This window comes from Chiloscyllium plagiosum, unplaced genomic scaffold (genome assembly GCF_037043375.1).
Source record: "Chiloscyllium plagiosum isolate Xiang-an unplaced genomic scaffold, Cpla_swu_hap1 HiC_scaffold_44, whole genome shotgun sequence".
Taxonomy (NCBI): Eukaryota; Metazoa; Chordata; class Chondrichthyes; order Orectolobiformes; family Hemiscylliidae; genus Chiloscyllium; species Chiloscyllium plagiosum.
This window is the reverse complement of record NW_028270182.1, coordinates 14,003,651-14,029,750: the sequence shown is the minus strand read 5'-3', so window position 1 is coordinate 14,029,750 and position 26,100 is coordinate 14,003,651. Positions and strand designations below refer to the sequence as shown.

Genomic DNA, 26,100 nt, shown 5'->3' with positions numbered 1-26,100 from the left:
AGAAAACCTGCTGGAGTCCCTCACCATCTCCATCCTCCTCCAGTTCCACAAACACATGGTCCATGACAAAACTTAGCAACTCAGACACCAGCGGAAGGTCAGCAGTGAAGACCAGGGGCTGGAGATCGTCGTGACCATCCCTCGTCATCTGCGAGCTGAAGATTACCAGCAAGTCACACAGCAGGATGAAGGACTGCAGAACAGCAAACAGGGAGATTACCAGCAGAAAGAGACAGTCATCAACCAGGAAATCCAGCACGCAGCTCAAAGCTATTGCACAATACCTGGAGTGTGATGTTTTGTGATTAATTCCACAGCACTGTCTGTCAGTGCACAGTTATTTCGTTATAAGGAGAGAGATTGTGTGAGCAAGCCGCAGGTTCTCAGACAACTGTTCACTGCCCAGCCCTGAGACTCTAAGACCGTACGTAGAATCGTAGAATAGATCATAGAATCCCTCCAGTGTGGAAGCAGGCCATTTGGCCCATCAACTCCCCACCCTGATCCAACCCATCCCTGCATTTCCCCATGGCCAATCCACCCAGCCTGCTCCTCCCCAGACACCACTGACAATTCAGCACGGTCAATCCACCACGGTCAATCCACCTAACCTGCACATCTATGGACTGCAGGAGGAAACTGAAGCACCCAGAGGAAACCCACGCAGACAGTGTGCAAATTCCCCACACAGACAGTCGCCCGAGAGTGGAATCCCTGGTGCAGTGAGGCAGCACTGCTAACCACTGAGCCACCGTGAAGGTGCTGCCTCTTGGAGAACAGTTCCACAGCTGCACATGTGTACAGAGGAGGGCAGCAGCAAGGTTGGAGCACTTCGGTGGGACATAATGAGGGTACCGATCGATGGGGAAGATGGGAATGGGATCTGACTGCACAAGGGCCCAAGCGCATTCAGCTTGCATTCACTAACCTGCTCTCTCACTCTGGAGCTGACATTGGACAGGCCGTGCTGACACATTATGAAGACTTTGTTCCGTTGCTTCCTCAGTCTGATGATTTGCTCCTGTGAATAGCAACAAGTGCACATTTAGTGGTAATAAGCAGGTGTCTACCCACCCATCCCATTCCTCGAGACACCCCCTACCCTCCTCAGCCAGGCTCCAGCTCAGCTGATGGTGTCTTGAATGGTGTTTGTGCAGAGCAGGGGTAAATGGTCTGACAAGAGGATCTATTAAGCAGTGCAACCTGACTGTATTTGGGAAGCAATTTGATTGGACTATTCAGATTGCAAAGCTTTTGACAAATTTCCAAAAACAAACTGATGGGGAGGAGGGTCAATAACAAGGGGGCGTAATTTTAAGGTGAAAGGCAGGAGGGCTCAGAGGGGATTTGAGGCAAGTTATTTTCATCCAGAAATGTTGGAATTCTGAAACGCACTGCCTGGAAGTGTAGTTGAGGTGGAAAACCTCAAAACTCTTTAACAAATACTTCAAGTGTCATGCATTCAAACGATCAGCTTAGTGACCATAAGGACCCTCACCAACTTTTACAGATGCAACATAGAAATCATTCTATCTGGGTGCACATGGCAACTGCTCTGCCCAGGACCATAAGAAACTACAGAAAATAATGAACACAGCCCAGAAGCCAACCACCTCCCAACCACAACCTTCCTGATGAAGGGCTTAATGTCTGAAACGTCAACTCTCCTGCTGCTCAGATGCTCCCTGACCTGTTGTGCTCTTCCAGTGCCAGACTTCTCAACTCCCATCCATGGACTTCATCTACATTCCTCATTGCCACGGCAATGCTGCCACAACATCATCAAAGACCCCCTCCATCCCCAGTAATACTCTCTTCCAACCTCTTCAGTCAGGCAGAAGATCTAGAAGCTTTGGCACATGCAGGTTCAAGAACAGCTTCTTCCCTGCTGCTTTCAGACTGCTGAATGGATCTCTCCAATTTCAAATCTAACGTTGATCTTGCTGTTGTGCACCTCCTCTGGAGTTGCATGCCTCGCTCTAAGCGATCTGTACGTCCTTGTTTGTTATGATCTGCCTGTACTGCTCACAAAATGAAACCTTTAACTGTACTGTAGGTACAGGTGACAACAATAAATTCAATCAAATTAAGTAGTGCTGGAAGGTGGGACGAGTGTAGATTTAGTGCAACTTTGGTGGTACAGACCGAATGGGCTAAAGAGCCTCTGCTGTGTCAAGCGGTTCTATTAACCTAAACGTGATTCTCACGCCAAAACTGCAATGGGAGGCGCAAACTGCAATCAACAGATAACACTGACAAACCAAATTATCTGGGAACAAAAGATAATGTACCATGTGCCTTCCTAATTGCTTACTGAAGCGCAATATTAACATTGTGTTCCATGTGCAAGGACATGCAGGTTGCTCCAAATTCAAATATTGCTCTCCCCATTCAAAAAAATATTCCGCTTGTGTTTTTCTGACTGAAGTGGATACGTCCACTTTGCTACACTGTATTCAGTTTGGCATGGTCTTGCCCACTGACTCAAACCACCTCTCAGCTGCTTATTGTAGGTCCTCCTCGCTGCTTAGGATTACACCTGTCACTGCATGATCAATAAACTTCAAGACGTGGCACCTAAGTCAATAATGTAGAGGTGCCGGTGTTGGACTGGAGTAGACAAAAATCAGAAATCATATGACACCAGGTTATAGTCCAACAGGTTTGTCTGAAATCACAAGCACAGCCCCTTCATCAGGTGAAGTGAAAGAGAAGAGCACACAAACACACAGTTTCTAGGTAGAGAGATCAAATGGTTATACAACCAGTGTGAATGGAGTGTCGAATAATAGGTCTCTGCAGGTAACCAAGAGTGCCCTATTAACAACTCTCCTCTAATATTCTCAGTCCTTTGCTGTTCCTTAGTTCCACCCAAACTGAATCCACATGTAGATTTTCAGAGTTGAGAAGTCTAATGTCAATATCCCATCCTTCACAGTCAGAGGTCTCCATGCCTCCCTCAATCTGCCCATCCCCGATAAAAGCTAAGTATCCTCGATTATTTATTTTACAACTTGTTAATCATGTCACTTTAATGGCTATAACACCAAACCAGATTAGTTTGGGCACTCTTGGTCACCCGCAGAGATTTATTATTTGACACTCCATTTGTATGATCTTTTGATCTCTCTGCCTATCAACTCTGTGTCTGCGCGCTCCCCTCTCTCACTACACCTGACGAAGGAGATGCACTCCGAAAGCTTGTGATTTCAAATAAACCTATTGGACTATAATCTGGGTGTTGTGTGACTTCTGACTTAAGTCAATAATGCAGATTTAACCATCTCATTCTTCACACCACAAGAAATAGGAGCAGGAGTGGGCCATTCGGGCTCTCAAGCCTGTTGAACAGGATTGTGGTTGATCCAACTTTCCTCATGTCCTCTTTCCTGTGTTTTCCCTACAATCCTTTATTCCCTGACTGATCTGAGAATTTATCCCAGCCTTAAAGGACTCTGGGTAAGGAGTTCCAAAGGCTCAACCCTCAGAGGAAAGAAATTCCGCCTCATATATTCGGAGATATCTACCATGTTCGCTTTCTGTTTTTAGTTAAGACCCCAGTTCCGGATTGAACCAAATTATTCCCAAACTCAATGTAGAATTTTACATCTTCCCTCAAGGTCCCTTTGATTTAAGATTATTCCATGACACCTCCTTACTGTACAGTACTGCATCTAAAACAGATCTTGGCCTTGGCTGATACCTCAACATATTGATGTAGAAAAATGCCTTTCATACTGATTCCACGGACACACCTTTCACACTTTTATTCCAAAATTTGGTCTGATCATTTTACAGAAAGATTAAGATTACTCTCTTACCCCGATCACGTGCACCGCAAATATCCTGAATTCTAATGGGACTTAAACTCAGTTACTCTCAGTGGTCCTCTCAGTGAACAACTCTCCTCTCATATTCTCTGTCCTTTGCTGTTCCTTAATTCCACCCAAACTGATTCCACATGTCGATTTTCAAAGCTGAGAAGTCTAATGCCAACACCCTGTCCTTCATAGTCAGAAGTCTCCCTGCCTCCCTCTCCTCCTCCAATTTGCCTACCCGTAATAAAAGCTAAGCATCCTGGACTATTTATTTTACAACTTTTGTCACTTTGCAACCACGTCACTTTAATGGCTATTGGACCAAACCAATTAGTCTGTGCAGTTTACACATCCAGGTTGTTCACTTAACAATTTTGACACTATTCCGGACAAAGCTGCCTGCTTGATTAGCACTGTGAGCACAAACGTTCACTCCCTCCCCACCAAAGTACAGGAGCAGCAGCATGTATCATCTACAAGATGCACTGCAGAAATTCAGCAAGGCTTCTTAAACAGCACTTTCCAAACCCAATACCACTGCCATCGTGAAGGACAAAGGCAGCAGATACGTGGGAAGACCATGGCCTGCAAACACCCCTCCAAAACCTTCACCATCCTAACTTGGGGAATATTTAACTATTCCTTCAGTGTTGCTGGGTCAAAGTGCTGGGACACCCTCCCTCGTGACATTGTGAGTCTACCTACACCAAACGAACTGCAGCGGTTCAAGAAATCAACTCACCACAACTTTCTCATCAGCAACCAGTGAACGGCAATAAATGTTGGCCCAGCCAGCAATGCCAACATTACAAAAATGAATTTTAAAAATGTTTTGTGCATTCAAAGATTGAACATAAACTTGGATAGTTTGCTCAGTGACTGAAACTTTTGTTACTCTCTCACTTTCTTCCTGACCCACTCTGCTTATTTACATCCAAAACCCACATCTGCTTGACAGTTCTCTCACAGCTTTTGGATTTATCTACATATGATTTAGGAAGAGTAGGCCATTCAGCCCCTTGAGCCTGTTCTGCTGTTTGATAAGGTCATGGCTAATCCGATTGTGGCTTCAACTCCGGCTTCCCTGCCTGTTTCCTACACACTTGTGTCTGTCCTGTCAGCCAAGAATCTAACTGGGCCTGAAAAATATTTAATGACCGGGCCTCCAACGTTCTCTGGGGAAGAGAATTTCACCACAGCAACCAAGAACGGTCAGAGAAGCCAGCTGATACAAACTGCACACAAAATAAATAACATTCAGGATCTGTTCTGGGTCCATTATCTGTTATCAGCTTGGTTAAGCCCACATCCTCTTATCTGGATGGGGTGGAGAGGATGGTGTTGAGTGGCCAGCTGTGGAAGATCATCAGACAGGGGTTGCCTGTTACCTTGGTTGCTGAATACTCCGAGATGACAGCCAGCGTCCAGAGGACGTGAAAGTGAGCACAGAGCAACGCTTGGACAATGATCTGAGGAAGAAGAGGGGGAAGAGGAAGAGTATTAAGCATATGTAACGTTTTAGATTCAGCCAACTCAACTATTCAAACCCGGAGAAAGTGAATGCAGCCTTTTCTCACTGGGGTTTTAAGAGGCATGCAAGATGTTCTCACTAAAATATACATGATTCTGAAGGGGCCCGACAAGCTAGATAATGGTATGATGTTTCTCTTAGGTACAGATTTTAGAACAGGCGATTATTGCCTCAGGATAAGGGTCAGCTGTTTGGGACTGCAGTACGGAATAGTTTCTTCACTAAGGAGACAAAGAATCTTTCGAATTCTTGACTCCAGAAGCTGTTATTAAATAAATAATGGTGATCGGTTATTTCCTTAAATTTCACGAGGATGTGTGATAGTACAGGAAATGGGATTGAAGTGGATGGTCAGTCATGTTGCATGGCACAGTGTGACAAAGGGGTTGTACACTCTACAACTGCCCAGAGGTCTCACATTCTCCTCTCAAACCTGCTCCCACCCCTGCCAAATGGACATGTGAAGGCATATAGAGTCCAGCAAGGAACTGGAGGAGGAAGTGGCCGCTCATCAGAAAGAGTGAAACTGCCCGAGTTACATGATCTCTTGTAACATCAGTCCTTTCTGAAAGGGCAGCAATCATGCCTTTGCGGTAGACATTCAAGGGATCAGGTCCCACGCGAGCAATGGTCAGGCTGATATAGCGCGGGGTTGGGGGGGCTGCATTCTACCCAAGAGCGAGCACCCAGGGAGTATTGCTGTGTTGGAGGGTCTGCATTCTGGGAAGTGCTGGGTCAGTGCAGTGGGAGCACTTGAACTGTTAGAGGGTCAATGCTGATGGAGCACTGCAATGTTTTCAGAGAAAACATCAGGTTTGCTCGGGATCTTAGCCAATAAACAAACATTAAACTAAACAGATTAGAGACAAAACAAAAACTGCAGATGTTGGAACCCAAGGTAGATAAGCAGGAAACTGGAAGATCACAGCAATCCAGGCAGCATCAGGAGGTGGAGAACTCAAACGCTTCAGGACCTGAAGAACGGTTACACCTGAAATGTTGACTACTTCACCTCCTGATGCTGCCTGGCTTGCTGTGCTCTTTCAACCTCCTCCTCGTCTACCGTGGATTCCAGCATCTTCAGTATACCTGGCAAATATTTCATTGCTGTTCATGGAATCTTGCTGTTTACAAACTGACAAACATTTTCTGCATGACTAGGAACTACACTTCTAAAGCACTAAATGGCTTTAAAACACCTCAGGGCATTACCAGCCTCTTGTTTGGTTTAGTAAGGGCCTTAAACATCCATTTGTCTTGAATAGTCCAGCATCAAGTGCAACCTGTATTTGAATTTATTTGCCCAATGAAGAACATCCCCTCTAGCAGGGAAACCAAAAAACAATCACTTGTCGAGAAACTTGACCTCCTATTGGTCACAAAGCTCAGCAGCTTCTTCTCCGGACAGTGTAAAGAATCTCCTGCACTGTTAAGACTGGGAGCCAGCTGGCATGCAGGTGCTTTACCTGTTCTGGGACGTCCCCTGTGTCAATCCCTCGTTCCAGGACACGGCAGCAGTTATCGAACAACTCCCATCTGGTAAGGTCATGGGCACTGTAAAGACAGGCACAAGCAGATGAGGAACAGGAGTCCTCACTCAAGCAGTAACAACGTCAGTGCCTGTGACATAATAGAATGTCCCACGACACTTCTATGGTACCTTATGAAACAAAGTTAGATTAGATACCCTACAGAGTGGAAACAGGTCTGTCGGCCCATCAATAGATAGAAAGTCGCATTCTAAGATCGTGCAGCAGATGTCCTGAAGCTTGGTGGAAGAGGAAAGTTTTAAGGAGCTTTCTGATAGGTTATGAGTAGAGAAGTGGAGTGATTTAGGAAGGGAATTATAAAGCTGAGGGCTCAGGCAGCTGAAGGCACAGCCACCAACAGTGCTGCAGTTAAATTCAGAGACTTACAAGAAGGCAGAATTACATGAGCAGAGAAATCTTGGAGGTTGTTGGGTCTGGATGAAGTCACACAGATAGAACAGGGGCAAGGTCACAGAGGGAGGCAGCAGAATTTGAACATTTCAGTTGCTGGACTAGGATCCAGAGTCAGTCAACATGGACAGTATGATGGTGATGGTAGGAAATAGACTGCAAAGTTTGGGATGACCATTTTTGTGCTGTTGGGGTTAGGGGATCAGATATGTCACCAAGGTAGCAAATAGTCTGGCTCAGCCTCAGAGGTTTGCAGGGAGACGGAAGGAGTCAGTAGTTAGGGATCAGAGTTTGGATTGTGGACCAAAGATAATGGCTTCAGGCTTATCAATAACGTAACAGCAACGTAGCACAAAATTTAGTAACAATGAGACAGTCAGGAGAAGTGGTGATGATGTAGATCTGTGTTGCCTGCATACACATAAAAATGAACATTATGTTCTCAGAGGTGGTTAGTAGGGCCACTCCCAGAATATACAATTTATCAAGATAGCTGAATGCGTTAGACTGGCAAAGCAAAATTTTCTTACCACTAGGTGCAGGCTGGGTGGATTGGCTGTGCCAAATTGCCCATAGTGTCCGGAGATGTGTAGGTTAGGTGGATGAGCCACGGGAATTACAGGATTACAGGGATAGGGTAGGTCTGGATGGGATGCCTTTCGAAGGGTGGGTGTGGGCTAAATGGGCTGAATGGCCTACTACCATGCTGTAAGGATTCTATGATTTGCATTCCCTTTAGTCGCCATTATGCTGTCTCTGACCTCTGCTGCGAAACTGGATGCGAACTACTGGTCTAATATACCTGCCCATTGTTGGAGAATCAGCTGTGTTTGTCCTTAATGGAACCACACCTCTGTCAGTTACTGGGTCATTCCAGGGGAAGCAGTGGTATAGTGATAGCATCACTGGATAAGAAATGCAGGAATGCAAGCTAATACCCTGAGGGGCATAGGTTCAAATCCTAATGCCGTAATGGGTGAAATTTAAATTCAGTGAAAATCTGGAATAAAGAGCTGCCAGCTGGCAGTCATGTCACAATTGCAAATTGTTGCAAAAACCCATCTACCCTCCAAACATAGGCCAGACTACGTGTGACTGCAGACCCACAACAATGTGATCAACTCTTAACTGCCCTTTGGGCAATAAAAGCTGGCATTGCCCACACCACACAAATGAATAAAAACAAATTTCTAATGCAAGGGGATCCCCAATTTAAAGATGCAGAATATTCACCATATTTATGAACAGCTTTTTTATATTGTCCTGCACTGTGCTCCAACATACGCACAAATAAACTCGCGAGTGGGACTCAAGGGCAGAACTTCTTCGCAACCCAGAGACTGCTTGTACTTAGAAAACCTTCAATTCTTGGCAGTCATTGAACACTGGCAAGAATGTGGTGCTGGAAAAGCACAGCAGGTCAGGCAGCATCCAAGGAGCAGGAGAATCGACGTCTCAGGCAAGAGCCCTTCATCAGGAATTTGGCTTTGCCTGAAATGTCGATTCTCCTGCTCCTCGGATGCTGCCTGCTGTGCTTTGCCAGCATCACACTCTCAACTCTGATCTCCAGCAGCTGCAGTCCCCACTTTCTCCTAGTCTTTGAACACTTCCTACTGCTCGATTTCCCAGTGGGTCTGCTTGTTTCCAACTAAACCCAGGTTAGCATCGTTGTATCTGTTAAACTTGTTAAAAACAATATAAGCTGAAAGAACTGCGGATGCTGCAAATCTGAAGAGAAAAAAAAACAGGGAACTGTTGGAAAAGTTCAGCAGGTCTGGCAGCATTTGTGGAGAGAAATCAGACTTGCCGTTTCAGTGACACTTCCTCAGTGTTAGAAAAAGCAATCCTAGTTTCTTATGAAGATCTCCAATTCAAAGCTGATCACGTCATGGTCACTACATGCAAGATGCTCTCCTATTGTTACATTAGACATTAGCTCAGGCTTGTTAATCAGTTGTTACAAAGTGGCCATTGTGGAGAAAGTGGCCAGTTGTTTTCCTTGTTGGTTCTATAATTTACTGATGAGATGTGATCAAGATGATGTGCCCAGAACTGCTGAACTCAGCACCTGCTGCCAAGGTAGAGTTATGTTCAGGATTCTGTGCAAACCCCAAAACAGAAGCAGAAATTGCAAAATCTCTCATTAACAAGCAAATGCCAGCAGTGGGGGCTCGTGGCATTGTGGTAGCATCACCGCACTAGTAATCCAGAGTCCCATATCAATGGTCTGGGGAACAGAGGGTTAAAGGAGCAAGTGAGGCCTGAAGGTGCTGGAGAGTCAGAGTTGATAAAACATGGCACTGGAAAAAGCACAGCAGGTCAGGTAGCACCCAGGAAGCAAGAGAGTCAAAGTTTCAGGCCAAAAGAAGGGTTAGGCTCGAAACATCAACTATCCTGCTCCTCGGATGCTGCCTGACGTGCTGTGCTTTTTCCAGAGCCACGCTTTATCAATGTGGGGGGGGGGGGGGGGGGGGGGGGGGGGAGGGGGGGGGTTCAAACCCCACCACAGCAGCAGGTAGAATTTAAATTCAATTCTTAAAAAGATCTTGAAATGAATCACTTGGTCTCAGTAACAGCCACTATGAAGCAGTCATCAATTGTCAAAAACTCCCGTCTGGCTTACTCCCGGTCTCTCAGGGATGGAAACATGGCATACCTACCCTATCTGACTTATCCAGTTAAATGCAGGGTCCAGACAGCTGCAATGTTATCTGGTTATACTTGGGATAGGGGTCCAGGCTGATCACACCCAGACAGAAGTTCAATGCAAGCTGGGTACATCCTAGGGGTGCAAGATCCAGGGTGTTTTTTTTGGGGGAGGGGTGCTCCTGCTGGGGCTGCAACCACGTTTCTCCTAGAGATTAGTGTTGCCTTAGATTCAATGCCTCACTTACTTGTAAAGAGCTGTGATTCTCTTCAGTGATGTCGCCACTGTGTACAGGTTATCCTCATCTGTCTCTCCAACCTGAAATCATAGAGGCAAACATCAGTCACTCTTCAGTGTTCCCCAGAGCTCCCCTACCCCAATATCTGTCGCCCCCACTGTCTCCTCCATCACTCACTGCTCCCCATTCTCAATGCGCTGTTCCCACTGTCAGTGCTCATCACCCCTACATCTGCTACCCCTTCAATGGGAAGAATGTGTCCCCTTCTCCCATTACTCTTTCATAGAAAGATAGAAAATAGGCACACGAGTAGGCCATTCAGTTCTTCGAGCCTGCACTACCATTCATTATGATCATGCAATAGATAATAGACAATAGGTGCAGGAGTAGGCCATTCAGCCCTTCGAGCCTGCACCACCATTCAATATGATCATGGCTGATCATTCCTAATCAGTATCCTGTTCCTGCCTTATCTCCATAACCCTTGATTCCACTATCTTTGAGAGCTCTATCCAACGCTTTCTTAAATGAATCCAGAGAGTGGGCCTCCACTGCCCTCTGGGGCAGAGCATTCCACACAGCCACCACTCTCTGGGTGAAGAAGTTTCTCCTCATCTCTGTCCTAAATGGTCTACCCCGTATTTTTAAGCTGTGTCCTCTGGTTCGGCACTCACCCATCAGCAGAAACATGTTTCCTGCTGCCAGAGTGTCCAATCCTTTCATAATCTTATATGTCTCAATCAGATGCAATTTCAGTATACCGCCCCGCTCTCTCTCCATACCCCTTGATTCCTTTAGCTGCAAGGGCTGCATCCAGTTCCCTCTTGAATATATCTCACAAACTGGCCCCGACAGCTTTGTGTGGTAGAGAACTCCACAGCGGAGACTGAGGGGAGACCTGATAGATGTCTATCAAATTATGAGAAGCTTAGGTAAGGTTAATGGTCAAAATCTTTATCCAGCCCAGAGTTGAAATGTCTAAAACTAAAGGGCATGCATTTAAGGTGAGAGAGGGAAAAGTTCAAAAGGAGGTGTGAGGGGGAGATTTTTTATACACAGGGAGTCGTAGGAGTCTGGAACACGTCGCCAGGGGTGGTGGTGGAGGTAGATATGATAGGGACTTTTACGGGAATTTTCGATAAACATATGAATATGTAAGGGATGGAGGGATATGGGCCAAGGGCAGGCAGAAGGGATTAGTTTAATTTGGTGTCATGTTCGGCACAACATCATGAATCAAACATCCATCCCTGTGCTGTACTGTTCTATGTTTTCTGAGTGAAAAAATTCTTCATCATCTCAGTCCTGAATGGCTGAGCCCTTATTCTTCGACTGTGAGCCCTAGTTCTGGATTTCCCCAACATCAGGAACCATCTTCCTGCATCTTGCCTGTCCAGGATTTCATGTGTTTCTACGAGATTCCCCCTCTTAAGACACAATGCAAAGGAGGAGGGGTTTAGGGATGGAAATCCAGCTGCTGAAGGCACAGCCCCCGATTAAATTTGGGAACAGTAAAGAGGTCAGAGGTAGAATAAAGGCTCGAGGAGATTACAGAGTGAGGGTGGGATTTGAAAGCAAGGAGGAGGAGTCTAAAACTGACTTTGGTCGCACCCGGGGATCGGTGAAGCTTGTGGTTTTAGTCTGACCTCATGCAGCAGCTCCTCCACGGAGTGAGTGAATATCTCGACCAGCGTGTCAACGATTTGACTGCGTGCAATGTCAACACGATTCCGGATGGTGTACTCCTCGTTGCACAGGGTGTAGTACGCCCGGCTACACGCCTCCAGCACGTCCATCTCCGTGTGCTTCTCGACAATCTCCCGGATCTGCTTGAGCAGAAGGTCCAAATACTGGAAAGGTGAGGGAGATGGTTAGCATGGACAGAGGTTGGGGACTAATGGTGCAGAGGTGGACAGGAGTGGATAAGTGAAGAAGCAAGCCTGGTCAGACAGCATTCTATGCTCACACCCAATCTTACCTTCTCCAGTCGCCTGCTGCAGTAAACGTCCAAATCGAAGAAACCAGGAATCAGCAGCAGATTTGCGACTTTCTCGGCATCTGCAGAGTACTGAAACAAAAACACATACTGCACATCGGTAAAAGCCCCTCTCGTTCATATCCTCTCTTAAAATCAGCTATTTCAACAATGACACTCGCACCCTCTGGCCACCTCAGTAGGGAAGTCTACTCTGCACCCCTCCCTTCAATAAATGCCATCCCCACCCATCTTCGTATCCAGCTTTGGCCCTAATCCAAAGCTGTGGGATGACCCACTCCTCATCTTATGATAGCTGGGGACTGCATGATGCTACGCTCCTCCCTTCACTTTGGCCAGGATTGTGCAATGATGCCCCCCCTTCCCCTTATCTTGGCCAGGAGTGATAATCAGCGAAGTATGGAAACAGGCCATTTGGGCCATCGAGACCACAATAACCCTCTGAAGATCATCCCACCCAGACCCACCTTCTACACTATCCCGTAACTTACATTCCCCATGGCTAATCCATCCCAACCTACATATTCCTGGACACTACGGGGCAATTTAGCACAGCCAATCCAGCCTAACCTGCACACCTTTGGACGGTTAGAGGAAACAGGAGCAACCAGAGGAAACCCACGTAGAGACTGGGAGAATGTGCAAATTCCACACAGACATTCGCCCCGAGGGCAGAATCGATCCTGGGTCCCTGGCACTGAAGCAGCAGCGATAACCAAGCCGCCCAACTTGTGCAATGATATCCCCTCTGCCCTTACCTTGGCCAGGAGCTGTGGAATGATGACAATTAAATGCTCAGACAGTTTAACCCGATCGTCCATCTGTTGCTTCTTCTCTTTGACAGTCAGGAACTGTTATGAGACAAGACAACTATCAGACCCGAGAATCCAGAGTTTCCGGACCAATATCCTGACACCTCAACCCATTGGGTCACCTAATTGACAACACATCGTTCCTTCACCCTGGGTACTGCTCCCTCAGGGTCATCTTATACACATCACTCTGACCCTTCTGCATCTTCCCTTCCCCAATGAGGATACCAGCTCCAGTATAATGCTGTCCTCTGTTGGTTCTCTTAGCTTTCCCAGAGCTCCAACTGAGCAAGCATATCCAAAATCAGTCAGGTAAGATGCAGACTTGGCCAATATCCATATTTGGGCTGAAAAGTGGTAACATTCAGATTACGCAGAAGCCTTCTCCAACAAGAGAGGATGTAACAATCGCCCCTTGGCACCGGGCACACACACACAAAAAAAGGGGGTCCACAACTGCAAACTCGCCTTCCTCTGCTAGACTCCAAGGAGCAAGTCAGGAGTGTGACGGTATTACCCCAACCCCCACCACAAGCCTGGATGGGTGCAGCCCCAGCAGCACTCATGAAGCTCAACACCATCCAGGATAAAGCAGCGCACTAAATTGACACCACATTCACAAATATCCGTCACAGACGCTCAGCAGCAAGCAGTGTGTACCATCTACCATGCACATACTGCAGAAAGTTCCAAACCTTCAACTAGCACCATCTACAACACAGCGTAGCAGATACATAGAAACACCACCTCCTGCAGATTCCTCTCCGAACCACTCTCCATCCTCACTTGGAAATATAACAATGCTCCACCACTGTCGCTGGCTCAAAACCTGAAACTCCCTTATTGACGACGTCATGGCTCTCCCAACACCAAATGCATTACAGCAGTTCAAGGGGCAGCTCATCACCACCTTCACAAGGGCAGTAGGGATGGACATTAAAGACTTGCCACATCCCAATTAATGAATAAAACAAATAACAAAACTGAGTCCAAACTACCCTCCTCCCCCTCCCAGGCTTGTAGAGGACACCTTACCTGAAAACGTAACATTACCTTTTTGCCAGATTGCCGGCCAATCGGTGGGTGGCCCTCCACTGCTTGCCGCATCGAGCACACCATCAGTTCAATCAGAGCACTCTCCTCCTGATCAGTAAGTCCTATAACATAGGGGAAGTACCATTACAGACGCAAGATCCAGCTCCCAAGCACACAACACAATAGCAGATACACATGAACACATAGCTCAGCAGGCCAAGTGGGGGCACAGCGCAGCCCCATCCTAACCCAGCGCAGCCCCAGCGGGGTTCCACTCATTCTCACCCCAACACTGCAGCGTGGGTCCACATACCTCACAGAAACCTAGTACGGAACACAGCAGGTCAGGCAGCACCTGAGGAGCAGCAGAGCCAATGCTTTGGGCATAGGTTCTTCATCAGGAGTGTGGAGGGGGAAGGGGGCTGAGAGATAATTAGGAGGGTGGGGTCAAGGTAGCTGGGAAGATGACAGGCACATGCAGGTGGGAGGTGATTGTGAAAGGTCGGTGGGAAGGAAGATGGACAGGTGGGACAGGTCAAAAGGGCAGTGCCAAGTTGGAGGGTGGGATCTAGGATAAGGTGAGGGTGGGGGCGAGGGAAAATTTGGAAACTAGTGAACTCGATCTTGATGTCGTGTGGTTGAAGGGACCCAAGGTGGAAGATGAGGTGTTGTTCCTTCAGCTGACTAGTGGCTTCGATTTGGTGATGGAGGCGACCCAGGATTTGTATGGCTTTGGGAGAGTGGGAGGGATGTTTGTGAAGGGCTTATGCCTGAAATGACAACTCCCCTGTTCACTGGATGCTGCGTGACCTGCTGTGCTTTTCCAGCATCACAATTTTCAAGTCTGACTCTCCAACTTCTTCTAGAAACATGGTATAGCCATCCGCACATACACAGAACCAATAACTACGAACTTACCCTCCTCACCGTCCCCGATCTCCTCCAGGAGCAACTCCGTCATCCCTTCCCAGTCCTTCAGGACTGAGCCAGCGTGGTCCCACAGACTGTCTACTAGGTATGCACAGTGCTCATGGAGCTGAGAAGAGAGACAGGTAAAGAAACATTCATCAGCTTTCAGAGCAGGAAGAAAGGTATTCTTGTCGCCAGTTCGCAGTAATGTTGAGCAACATCTTTTATGAATGTCATTGCTGGTGGGAACATGGACTGATGATTGTCTCGTCAAATCAAACAGCATGTTCCTTTGAAATAGGCAGAGGACATACCCTACTCAACCAGTCTGCATTTGCAAAACCCAAAACAAAACCTGTTGTTTGATGCGATTCCATGGCTGTGCAACACTATGCTGAGCAATCTTGAGAAATTGCTACATCAATAACTTAGTCGGTCAAGCTAATAACGTAGCTCATTTGTGCTCAATAGGTACGGCCCAATCTCTGCAAGTTAAAGGAATATATTCAAATCTGTGCTTGTTTTGAATTATCTAGGAGCTCGGGGAGACTATAATTCCCTTCTGTTTTTCCCAATGGCAAGGCCTGGGCTCACAAGGGTCAGCTTGCTAACCAATAAGCACCCATGATCCTCTGACCCAAAACCAGACAGGCCTCCAAGAGCTCCCGATCCTGGGATACCTGTACCCCTCCCAGGGCCTCACAGATCACCACATCACCACACCTTGGTCGGATTACCCTGTCAGCAAGCAGAAAGGTGACCACGAGTGTTAGACCTTCCCGTCAGCAATACTGCACTGTACCTCACTCTCCAGGAAAAAGGTGAGCACCAATTTAATGAATTCGCCATTGACACTCCGCCTTCCATGGTCTTTGGCCAGAGCCTTCTCACGTTCTGCGTCATAATGCCTCCGCAGCCTGAAGGAAGAGAGACCGGCAGCCGATTACAGCTCAGACATACAACTGGGGTGAGCATAGCTGAAGACAACTCGCATCCATCGGCGTGTCTGCCAATTTCTGGAGACAGAGTGTGCCAAACATCACAAAAATACTCGCTTCTCCTTCACCATTCCCGGTGCAGTGGGTGTCCTGATAGTGTTTTCTGCACGGTCACGCTGCTGACCAGCTTTATACCCAATTTACAATAGCTCTGAGGAAGGGTCACCAGTTCCGAAAACGTTAACTTTGATATCTATCCATGGATGCTGCCAGACCTGCTGAACTTTTCCAGCAATTTCTGTTTTTGTTTACAATGTGATCACTGGACAGAAATCTCAGGAGTGGAAGCCTCTGTTGCATAAGATCATATGAAATAGAAACAGGAGGAGGGTTTTTGACCCATTGAGCCTGCTGCTCCACCATTCAGTAAGATCACGGCTGAGCCAACTATGACTGGAGCTCTGCATTTCGGTCGGTATTCCAAAAGTCAAAAATCTGTATAACTAGGCCTCGAATACATTAGCTTCCTAGTCCCCATTACTCTTGGGTGGGGTATGAAAGACTAGCAACAAAATCTGACTTAAACTATTTTGCTTGAAACTCTGCCTGAGTTGGAGATCTCCCCCCACGAGGGGAGATACTCTTTCAGCATGTACCTTGTCCAGCCCCTTTGGAACCACGTGTTTTAGCATGACTAACACTCATTTTTCTAAATCTAATTTCAGATATTAAACTTGAGTAGAAGGTCAGCGACTATGTGCCCAAGTATTAAAAACAGCGAGATTACAAAGAACCGGAACCTGACTTACTTCACGTGGACAAATTGTCCAGCAGCAGCTGCAGTGGGTCGGTGAGAGGCGTACACCAGCGGGTAAACACACTCACACTCCTCATGGGTCAGCACATCTTCAGTATTCCTACAGGGGCCACATGAGAGAATGAGCAGCATTTAAACGACATCTTAAACAGGATGTCCCAAGTCACCCTTTTCCCACCCATTATTTACTTTCTGAAGTGGTATCACTGCTGTAATGTAGAAACTGAGACAGCCACACTTACGAGGTTGCAAACTTCCAGGCATAGAAATGAGATCACAGATGATCTTACTAGTGCTATTGACTGAAGGGGGTGGATGTTGTTCAGGACACCAGGGACAGCAACTCTGCCCTTCTTTGTAATAGACAATAGGTGCAGTAGTAGGCCAATTGGCCCATTGAGCTAGCACCATCATTCATTATGATCATAGCTGATCATCCACAATCAGTATCCTGTTCCTGCCTTATCCCCATAACCCTTGGATTCCACTATCTTAAAGTGGGATTTTTTTACCCAAGTGAAAGGCTAGGTCTTGGAGATGTCTATCGAACTCTGCATTGGGTAAGGTCACAGGCTCAAGTTTCTCGAGTGGATCTTGAACCTGCAACATCTTGATGGAACAAAGCATCAGGAAGCTGAGAGGACCAAGTGAGAAATCAAATCCCACTGCAAGGATCGAGAATTCGGATGCACTCGTAAAGGCTCCCTCGACAACACCTTCTAAACCCAAGGACCTCTACCACCGAGAAGGAGAAAGGCTGCAAGTGTACGGAAACACCACCAAGCTCCCTCGCAAACTGCTCGCCAATCTGATTTGGAACTACATCACCGTTCCTTCACTGTGACTGAGTCAATGTCCTGGAACTCCCTCCCGAATTGCAAAATAGAAATATCCTCACCATTTCACCCATGGGTAAGCAGAGGGAAAAGAGGAGATATAAGCTGGTTGAGCAGGGGCACCCACATCCAACAAATCAATAGTAGATATATTAAAAAAAACTTACTGCAGAATGAGAGTCAATAGCCTGACTGCTTCCACTGCGACATCATAATCCACATCCAGGACCATTGACACCATCCTGTCCTATACAGACATCAGAAGTACAAGGAGTCAATACAACTACAGAGCAGCATCTGTTACAGTCAGAGAATAGGACAGTGCTGGACACCCTGCCAGAGGGCAAGCAGAACCAGAATGCAATCCAGTACTAGCCACACTATTCACTGTCGAAGGGCTTTTGCCCATTGCTCAAAGCTCTCGACTTGCACAACCAATTAAGGAAGACATTTACCTTGAATCGGTTGGTGAACAGATCCAGTTTCTGAGTGATTTCTTTGCTTTCGTACAGATTCTGGAGGGACTTCAAACATCTCAGCCTCACCTCCCGTTGCTGAAAAAGACACACCAACAGTCATGACCAATTGGGAGGGAAGGGTGCAGGAAAGCTCTATCTTTCAGCTCACTCAGTCCACGCAGATGCCACCCTCCTCCCCACCACCCCAAAACACCTGGAAAAGTGCATGGCTCCAGACGGGAAAGCAGGAACAATTTTCACAAAAGGGAAACGTGCGTGACATACCTGAACCTGAGCTGGAGAACTGCTACCAACCCAACCCAGGAAGTCAAGCCTCTCTGGTGTTACCCATCTCTCAAATGCCTGATCCCATCTCTGTCCTGCCTCAGTATGTGAATAGCACCCTCCCATGACACTTATCAGAGTATAGCCTGAGCACAGCTTAGTACAAGGTTGTCACCACCTCCTCTACATTCGAGCCACAGATCTTGATGATATATCAGTAACGTTGATTGTTGGCCTGTACTGGCAAAATGGAATTACAAATACTATCACAAATGACTGTAACATTCAGTAACAGTAACTGATCCTCAAGGTTCAAGGAGCTGAATGGCCAAATCCTATACATGCTCTGATGTGGAGGTGCTGGTGTTGGACTGGGGTGGGCAAAGTTAAAAATCACACAACACCAGGTTATAGTCCCACAGGTTTATTTGGAAGTCCAAGGTTTGGGAGCACTGCTCCTTCATCAGGTAGCTAGTGGGACAGGATCATAGGGCACAGAATTTATAGCAAATTATCAAACTGTCATACAAGTGATATGTATTGAGCAAACCTGGATTGCAATCAAGTCTTTAATCACTTAGAATGGGGATGCAGGTTTCGATTGATTAATATGTAAACCCCAGAACTTCTTTAAGCCATATTCTCGAGATAACGAGGTTTTATTAAAAAAAAAGTGACATCTCAACACAGAGTGCATTAAAGCCATGAGGCTAGAGGTGGTCTGCATACCAACTTGGGATTTATATATTAATCAATTGAAACCTGCATCCCCATTCTAACTGATTAAAGACTTGACAGCAATCCAGGTTTGCTCAATACATTGTATCAGTTGTATGACACTTTGATCTTTTGACTATAAATTCTGTGCCCTATGATCCTGCACCACAAGTTACCTGATGAAGCAGCAGTGCTCCCAAAGCTTGGACTTCCAAATAAACCTGTTGGATTAAAAACCGGTATTGTGTGATTTTTAACTATATAGACTCAAAGTTTCACACTGCGTTTGCAAAAACACTTGGGTCTCCACACATTCAACCTTCATGATTTGAGCATCATTATAGGAATGCAGTGCACTGCACTTGTCTCCTTCAATAATCCTCTGATCACTTGCACTGATCCCTTCGCTCACTCTAATTCCACATCGATCCTTCACTATTCTGCCATGCTTTACTTTAAAACAGTGAATGTCGAGACAGGCCGCAATTGAGATATATAAAATTATGTTTGGGTAACACAGTGGCTCAATGGTTAGCACTGCTGCCTCACAGCGCCAGGATCTCAGGATCGATCCCAGCCTAGAGCGACTGCCTGTGTGGAATTTGCACATTCTCCCCGTGTCTGCGTGGATTTTCTGTGGGTGCTCCCGTTTCCTTGCACAATCCAAAGAATTCCAGATTAGGTCAATTGGCTGTGCTAAATTGCCCATAGGGTTCAGGGACTTGTATGTTAGGTGCACTAGTCTGTGGTAAACGTAGAGTAATAGGGTAAGGGAATCGGTCTGGATGGGAGACCTTTCAGAGGGTTGGTGTGGCCTGTTTCCACACTGTAGGGATTCTATGAATGGACAGGGTGGATAGAAAGCAACTGTTCCCCCTTAGTTGAGGGGTCAATAATAAAGGGGAATCATTTGAAGGTGAAAAGCAGGAGGCCTACAGAGATTTGAAGATTTTTTTTGTCCACCCAGAGGATGGTGGGAATCTGGAATGCACTGCCTGGGAGGGTAGCTGAAGTGGGAAATCTGGCAACGTTTTAGAAAAAAAATACTTGACCTTCAAGGGTCATGTCTAGAGGGTCATGTCCTGGGAACCACAGGCTAGAGTGAGAGCAGTTATTTTGCTGGTGTCATCCACCCTCTAGAAGGACAAGGACAGCAGATACATGGGGGCACCGGCACCTGCGAGTTCCGCTCCAAGCCACACACAAAGCAGATTTAGTAATATGTAGGCCATTCCGTCACTGGGTCAAAATCCAGGAACTCCCTCCCTGACAGCACTATGCCCCCGTACAGCACACAGACTACAATAATTGATGAAGAGTAGGTCACCCCCATCTTATCCAGGGCAATTAAGGGTGGACAACAAATACTGGTATCCTGATAACCGTTCACCCCTTCATTTATCAAAACCAATTCAGCTCTGTCTTTGAAAGATTCAAAACCCTCTTCCACTGCCTTTCAGATATGGAAGATCCATGACCCTAAGAGAAAAGGATTTCTCGTTATCTCTGCCTTAAATGGGTGATAGCCTTATTTGTAAAGTGATACCCTAGTCCTAGAGACTCCCACAAGAGGAAACGTCCTTTCCACCTTCACCCTGTTGAGTTTCCTCAGGATCCTTTATGTTTCAACTATGCCCACTTTCCCTCCTGAATCCCATGTACCTATGCTTCCCGAAGCTTTCTGAATGCCCATTAACGATCATTCTGACCCCTTAAACATGCCACTGAAGAGTGAGTCCGTGCCACATACAGTCTCCCTGTGAATGCCGATATGGTGTCAGTACCTTGTCATGCAACATCCAGCCAACATACTTCAGGTAGCTGTCGTTGAGAAACGAGTTGCTATAACGCTTCATCCACACACCAATCTCCTCCATACAGATAGCGCGGATCTCCGCGATCAAATCCCTGCACAGCGAACAAAAAAAAAAAATCAGACTCACCACTACAGACTATAACACTGTATAAAACACCACAGCGATATGCACGCGCAATTGGTGCCCTCTAAAACACGGACACACTGGCAAATTATTCCGACAGAGGGGCACGCACTGGCGACAGTGACCCCGACAGAGAGAGAAACATTTGGGACAACTTTCTCAGCATGACCACCAAGACGTCACACAAGTGTCCATTTCTGCATCAGAGCAGTTCCAACCTACCGATATCGGTGGACAAACACCCCCTTAAAGATTGCATTCATCATGTTCTCAATCTCTTCCTGATTCTGTTGGAGCTGCAATGGAACAGAAGTGTTAACATTGAAACGTTGCACTTTGCAGAACATCAGCTAATGCACATGTGGTCAGCCCGCGTTAGTCTGAGACCACATGCCAGCTCTTCAGTTGGTCAACAATGATGGCTAAACAATCTCACTTGGTCAGCCAGGGAATATTGCTGTGAGTGCCAGAGGGGGACACAGTGACCCACAGCACTTGACACCAGTCCAATATACACATGTATTTTCATGTCTACTTGCACCCCCTCACCTCCTTGCGTTTCTGCAGCAACATTTCCAGACGGTCATTGGCCCGTTTCCCTGCAGCTTTGTTCCGCTCAGTGTCGTACTGACGCTGGATGTTTTCCTGATGGCCATTCAGATTCAAAGCCACATCCACCAGTGCGGTCATTAGCTTCATTGCTGCAGTTATAAAAACCAGACATGAGACAGAGCAGAGGACTTTGCACATGGAGAAATCCAGATGCCTGACCCCCAACCCGAGAGACTGCTCTTGCACCAGGATCCTGCTCAGAGAGACCCAGGTGTCGGACACCCTTCCCCCATAGAGACCACCAAGACACTGGCCACTCCCTCAGAGTAAACCAAGCGCTAGAACTGCTCCCTTCGCCCCCACCTGGAGACACAGACATCTACCCACGTTCCACCAGAAAGACCCGGACACTGGACCCTTCCCTCAGAAGAACCAGACACTGTCCCCCTGTCCTCTCCCCACTGCTCTCCTCGACACACAAAGACAGGACCTCTCTCCCAGGGAGACTCAGACACTGACACCCCCTCCACACCTCAGATACGGCACCATCACCCGCTTCAGAGGTCGCCTCCTTTAGCAGGAACCAGGCACTAGTCCCTTCTTCCCTGAACAGCCATGGGCCTCCCCCTCCCAGAGGGGGACTTTGTACAACAGACCCCTCTCCCATAGAGCCCCATACAGTGCAGCCCACTCTAGAACCTTAAGATGGGATTCAGCAGCTCAGCTAAGATTACGGACAGACAGTTGCAGTGTTATATTCTCACCAGCCAATGTGCTGGTGTGTCGGAACGCTCGGACCTGAGAATCAGACAGTCCTGTCAGCAGGGAGATCAGTACGTCCACCATATATTCATCGTAGATGACATTGTACTGACACTGACGCACCAACACGGTAATGAATTCACAGAAATTCTGGCGGAATTTCTTCCACATGGGACCTGCCATCGATAGAGGGTAATCACCGCTGTCCTGAAATAGACAGGGAGGGAATCACATTATACAGCATTGACACAAAAAGCTGCACTTGCTCACTGCAGGTCCACACGCAAGTGCACACACACGCAAGACCGAACGTACGTACGTGTATAATATATATATATATACACACACACACACACACACACACACACACACACAGTGCAGAGAGTCAAAGACATGGCATATCAAGGAACAAAGATATGGAAACATAAACAAGCGCGTGCACACAGCAACTGGTGCACTTGCGCACACACTCAAGCAGAGACAAAGATACTGAGGCACACACAGACGTATGAGCACGCACGCACTCCCACCACTATCTATACACAGCTTACTGCCACTCTGCTGGAGAAACTATGATAAAATGACCATATGGGTTATACACAGATAATGGGCGACTGATTGAATCAATTACTTTCTGCGTTGCAACTCGTCAAACGCCCACCCCCCACTGTAACCTCAGAACCGGCGGGATCGGGCTCCCAATCGTGCAGGTCATAAGGGCCTGTCCCTGCTTGGCGCCAAAGTTCACCCCATTAGGAGATCTCTACCCCCACCCACCCACCCAAAGTAGCAAACAGGACCAGTTAGAGGCTCCACACAGTCATTGAGCACAGAGCATTCTCAGATCCACACCCGAGTCCAAGTGGGGCACTCAGCTTTTCCAGTGAACATGAGAGCAAGGGGAGGCCATTCAGCCCCTCCAACCTTTTCCGCAATTCAGCCAGATCACAGGTGATCCTACCACAATTCCATGCCTCCATAGAACTTCATATTCACAGCTAGCAGAACTAACCATTGATCTCAACCCTTTTACCCAAGTCATGAACAGAAACGATAAACCATTGGAGGGTTCCGTTCAGATCCTCAGAGTGTAAGCAGAGCTACCAGAATTACCTCATCAAATTCCTCAGTCATTTTCCGGATGATCTCGGCATTTTGCAGCTTGTGGAACATCTGTGAGGTAATAATCCCTAAAACAAACATGAAAAAAAACACATCGATGTGAGCTGGATCGATTTAAATGATGGCCCTCTGACACTTGCTGTACCTGACAGAAACAGGAGGCCACTCAGCCATGGAGTCTATTCTGCACAATCATTCAGTCCCACAAGACCAACCGCTTAAATCTTAAATTTAATGTTGACCTCACTCTTTGTGCACCTTCTCTGCAGTCGGGGCATTGTATCCCTCACTCTGCTTTATTACCCTTACACTCTTGGTGTGGTATGACCCGCCTGCACTGCACACAAAACAAAAAACTTTTCACTCTGCCTAGGTACATGTATGTGACAATAATAAATCAAATCCAGCAGGAACAGTACAGAGTCATTCAGAACCAAAGATTATTACAGAGGAAGAGATCATTCAGTCCCTTCAGCTTGCTACACAGGAACAGGATGAGGCCATTCTGGCCCCTCTGAGAAACAGGAGGCAGCAATTCACACCTGTCACACCAGAAGAGGTGGCAGCTATTAATCCCTACAACCTGTTACATGGAACAAGCCTATGCAACCCTTCAAACTGCATCAAAATGTGTGGCGCTGGAAAAGCACAGGAGGTCAGGCACATCTGAGGAGGAGAATCGATGTTTTGATTAGCGCTGCTGCCTCACAACATCGGGGATCTGGGTTCAATTCCAGCCTTGGCTTACTGCCTATGTGGAGTTTGCACATTCTCCCCACATCTGCTTAGGTTTCCTCTGAGTGCTCCAATTTCCTCACTCAGTCCAAAGATGTGCAGTTATGGAATGGCCGTACTAAATTGTCCCATAGTGTCTAGGTATGTGCATGCTAGGTGGATTGGCCATGGTAAAATGTGGGGCTATGGGGATAAGGAGAGGACTGGATGGTTGCTCCTCAGAGAGTTGGTGCAGACCAGATGGGCCAAATAGAATCCCTACAGTGCAGGGAGAGGCTATCAATCATCCTTCTACAACTCTCCCTCCGGCTATCAGCTGATGGATGTGACCCGCTCCTGAATTAGCTACTTGAGGATCCACGCTGCCAGGGTCAGAGGGAGGGGGTACCTCCCTGTGGTGGGAGGGGGGGGGGGGGGGGGGGGGTTAGATTAGAGCTCAGCCAGCCAGGGGTGCGCACACTCGCCCTCGTCCACCAAACGAGAGCATAGCCTGGGGTCCTGGGCAAGGCGGAGACACAGTGGCACACTCAGCAGAGCCAGGTCACTCTGTTGGTGACAGCGAGAGGAGCCGGTGGTAGTGACTCATGCAGCAGCAGGACAACACCAGGAAGACGGCCCTCAGATTATCAAGGTTATCAAGCAACAGCCACTGGGACTGTGGCCTATGCGTATCCCAATCTCTCTCAGATCAGCAGTGGATTAAAGAAACATGGGCTGAGTAACAGTTGCCATGGGCCAGGCAAAGGGTGGAAAAAGGGCTGCCTCACAGCACCAGGGACCCGGGCTCGATTCCAGCCTCAGGGGACTGCCTGTGTGGAGTTTGCACATTCTCCCCATGTCTCCGTGAGTTTCCTCTGGGTGTTCTGGAGTCCTTCAGCATCTGCAGTCCTCACTTTCACTTCCTCCCATAGTGCAAAGATGTGCAAGTTAGATGAATTGGCCAAACTAAATTGCCCATAGTTTTCAGGGATGTGTAGGTTAGGAATACAGAGGGCCCTCGATTATCCGAATGTCGGATTATCCGGCAAGATCGCAAGGTCCCGATGCTTGGTTAAACTATGATATCCAGCAATCAATTAACCAAACAAAATACTCCCTGACCGAGTCCTTCGGATAATCATGGTTCCTCTGTATACAGTAATAGGGTAGAGGAATGGGTCTGGGTGGGTTACTGTGCAACAAGTATGGACTTGTTGGGCCGAATGGCCTGTTTCCACGCTGTAGGGATTCTATGAAAAGGAGAGGAATCTAGTGAACCAAAAGATTTTTTAAAAGATGGTGATGAAGGACAGATTCTTCTCTCAGAGGGACACTAGTCCTGGGAAAGCTCTCCCCCAGCAAAGCAAGAGAGACTGCGTCCGTGAATATATTTTTCATCCACCAAGTGAGTAGAGGGTATGAGGACCAGGCGAGAATATAGAGTTACGGACAAAATCAGATCAGCCACGATCTTATCAAACAGCACTGAGCATCAGTCCTGCTTGCGGACGCAAAGCATGGCCTCAACACCTCTCACCTTTACACCCACAGCTGTGGATGAAGAAGTTCAGGAGTTCCAGCAGACCAGTCTCTCTGTCCAGCTTGTAAACCTCCAGCCATTCGTCAACCAGGGTCTGCAGGAGGAGCACACAGTCAATTACATTCAATAGTGGTGTCGCTCCACACAGTCAGTCACATCCACAGTAGTGCCAGTGCAGGTGGTACGCCCTCCCGGAGAGTGACGCATTATCAAATCTCACATGAACATTCCCAATATAACCAGAACCGAAACGCCAATGGGGTGCCCACCCCACCCACAACCAGGCGGCATCAAGTCTTGACCTGCATGGCACTTTTTGCAAGCTTCACCGCCTCGAACAGGTTGCTGGCTTCTTTCTGTTGACCCGGAGCGGCTGCTTTCACACCCGACTTCTGTCCCGCTTTCGCGGCCGACACGTGTCCCGCTTTCCTGGAGGACTAGAGAAACAGAGTTCAGACAGCCAACTATCAAACAGCTCCAGCAGTGTCTCACG

The 26,100-nt window shown here is 47.3% G+C and overlaps 1 protein-coding gene across 1 annotated transcript in view; it reads right to left on the bottom strand.

Annotated features, from left to right (window-relative positions):
• Positions 1-26,100, bottom strand: part of stag3 (STAG3 cohesin complex component) — a 60,096-nt gene that overhangs the window by 15,002 nt on the left and 18,994 nt on the right. Inside the window, exons 7-27 of the mRNA XM_087982683.1 lie at positions 25,910-26,044; positions 25,605-25,701; positions 23,345-23,421; positions 22,234-22,438; positions 21,467-21,618; positions 21,140-21,213; positions 20,762-20,885; positions 17,973-18,071; positions 17,685-17,764; positions 16,674-16,781; positions 15,729-15,843; positions 14,936-15,053; positions 14,036-14,139; positions 12,929-13,021; positions 12,153-12,242; positions 11,821-12,024; positions 10,184-10,254; positions 6,816-6,903; positions 5,207-5,287; positions 929-1,021; positions 25-193 (exon numbers count right to left, since the gene is read on the bottom strand). Coding sequence (XP_087838809.1) covers positions 25-193; positions 929-1,021; positions 5,207-5,287; positions 6,816-6,903; positions 10,184-10,254; positions 11,821-12,024; positions 12,153-12,242; positions 12,929-13,021; positions 14,036-14,139; positions 14,936-15,053; positions 15,729-15,843; positions 16,674-16,781; positions 17,685-17,764; positions 17,973-18,071; positions 20,762-20,885; positions 21,140-21,213; positions 21,467-21,618; positions 22,234-22,438; positions 23,345-23,421; positions 25,605-25,701; positions 25,910-26,044 — 2,377 coding nt within the window. The remainder of the gene's footprint in view (positions 1-24; positions 194-928; positions 1,022-5,206; positions 5,288-6,815; positions 6,904-10,183; positions 10,255-11,820; positions 12,025-12,152; positions 12,243-12,928; positions 13,022-14,035; positions 14,140-14,935; positions 15,054-15,728; positions 15,844-16,673; positions 16,782-17,684; positions 17,765-17,972; positions 18,072-20,761; positions 20,886-21,139; positions 21,214-21,466; positions 21,619-22,233; positions 22,439-23,344; positions 23,422-25,604; positions 25,702-25,909; positions 26,045-26,100) is intronic.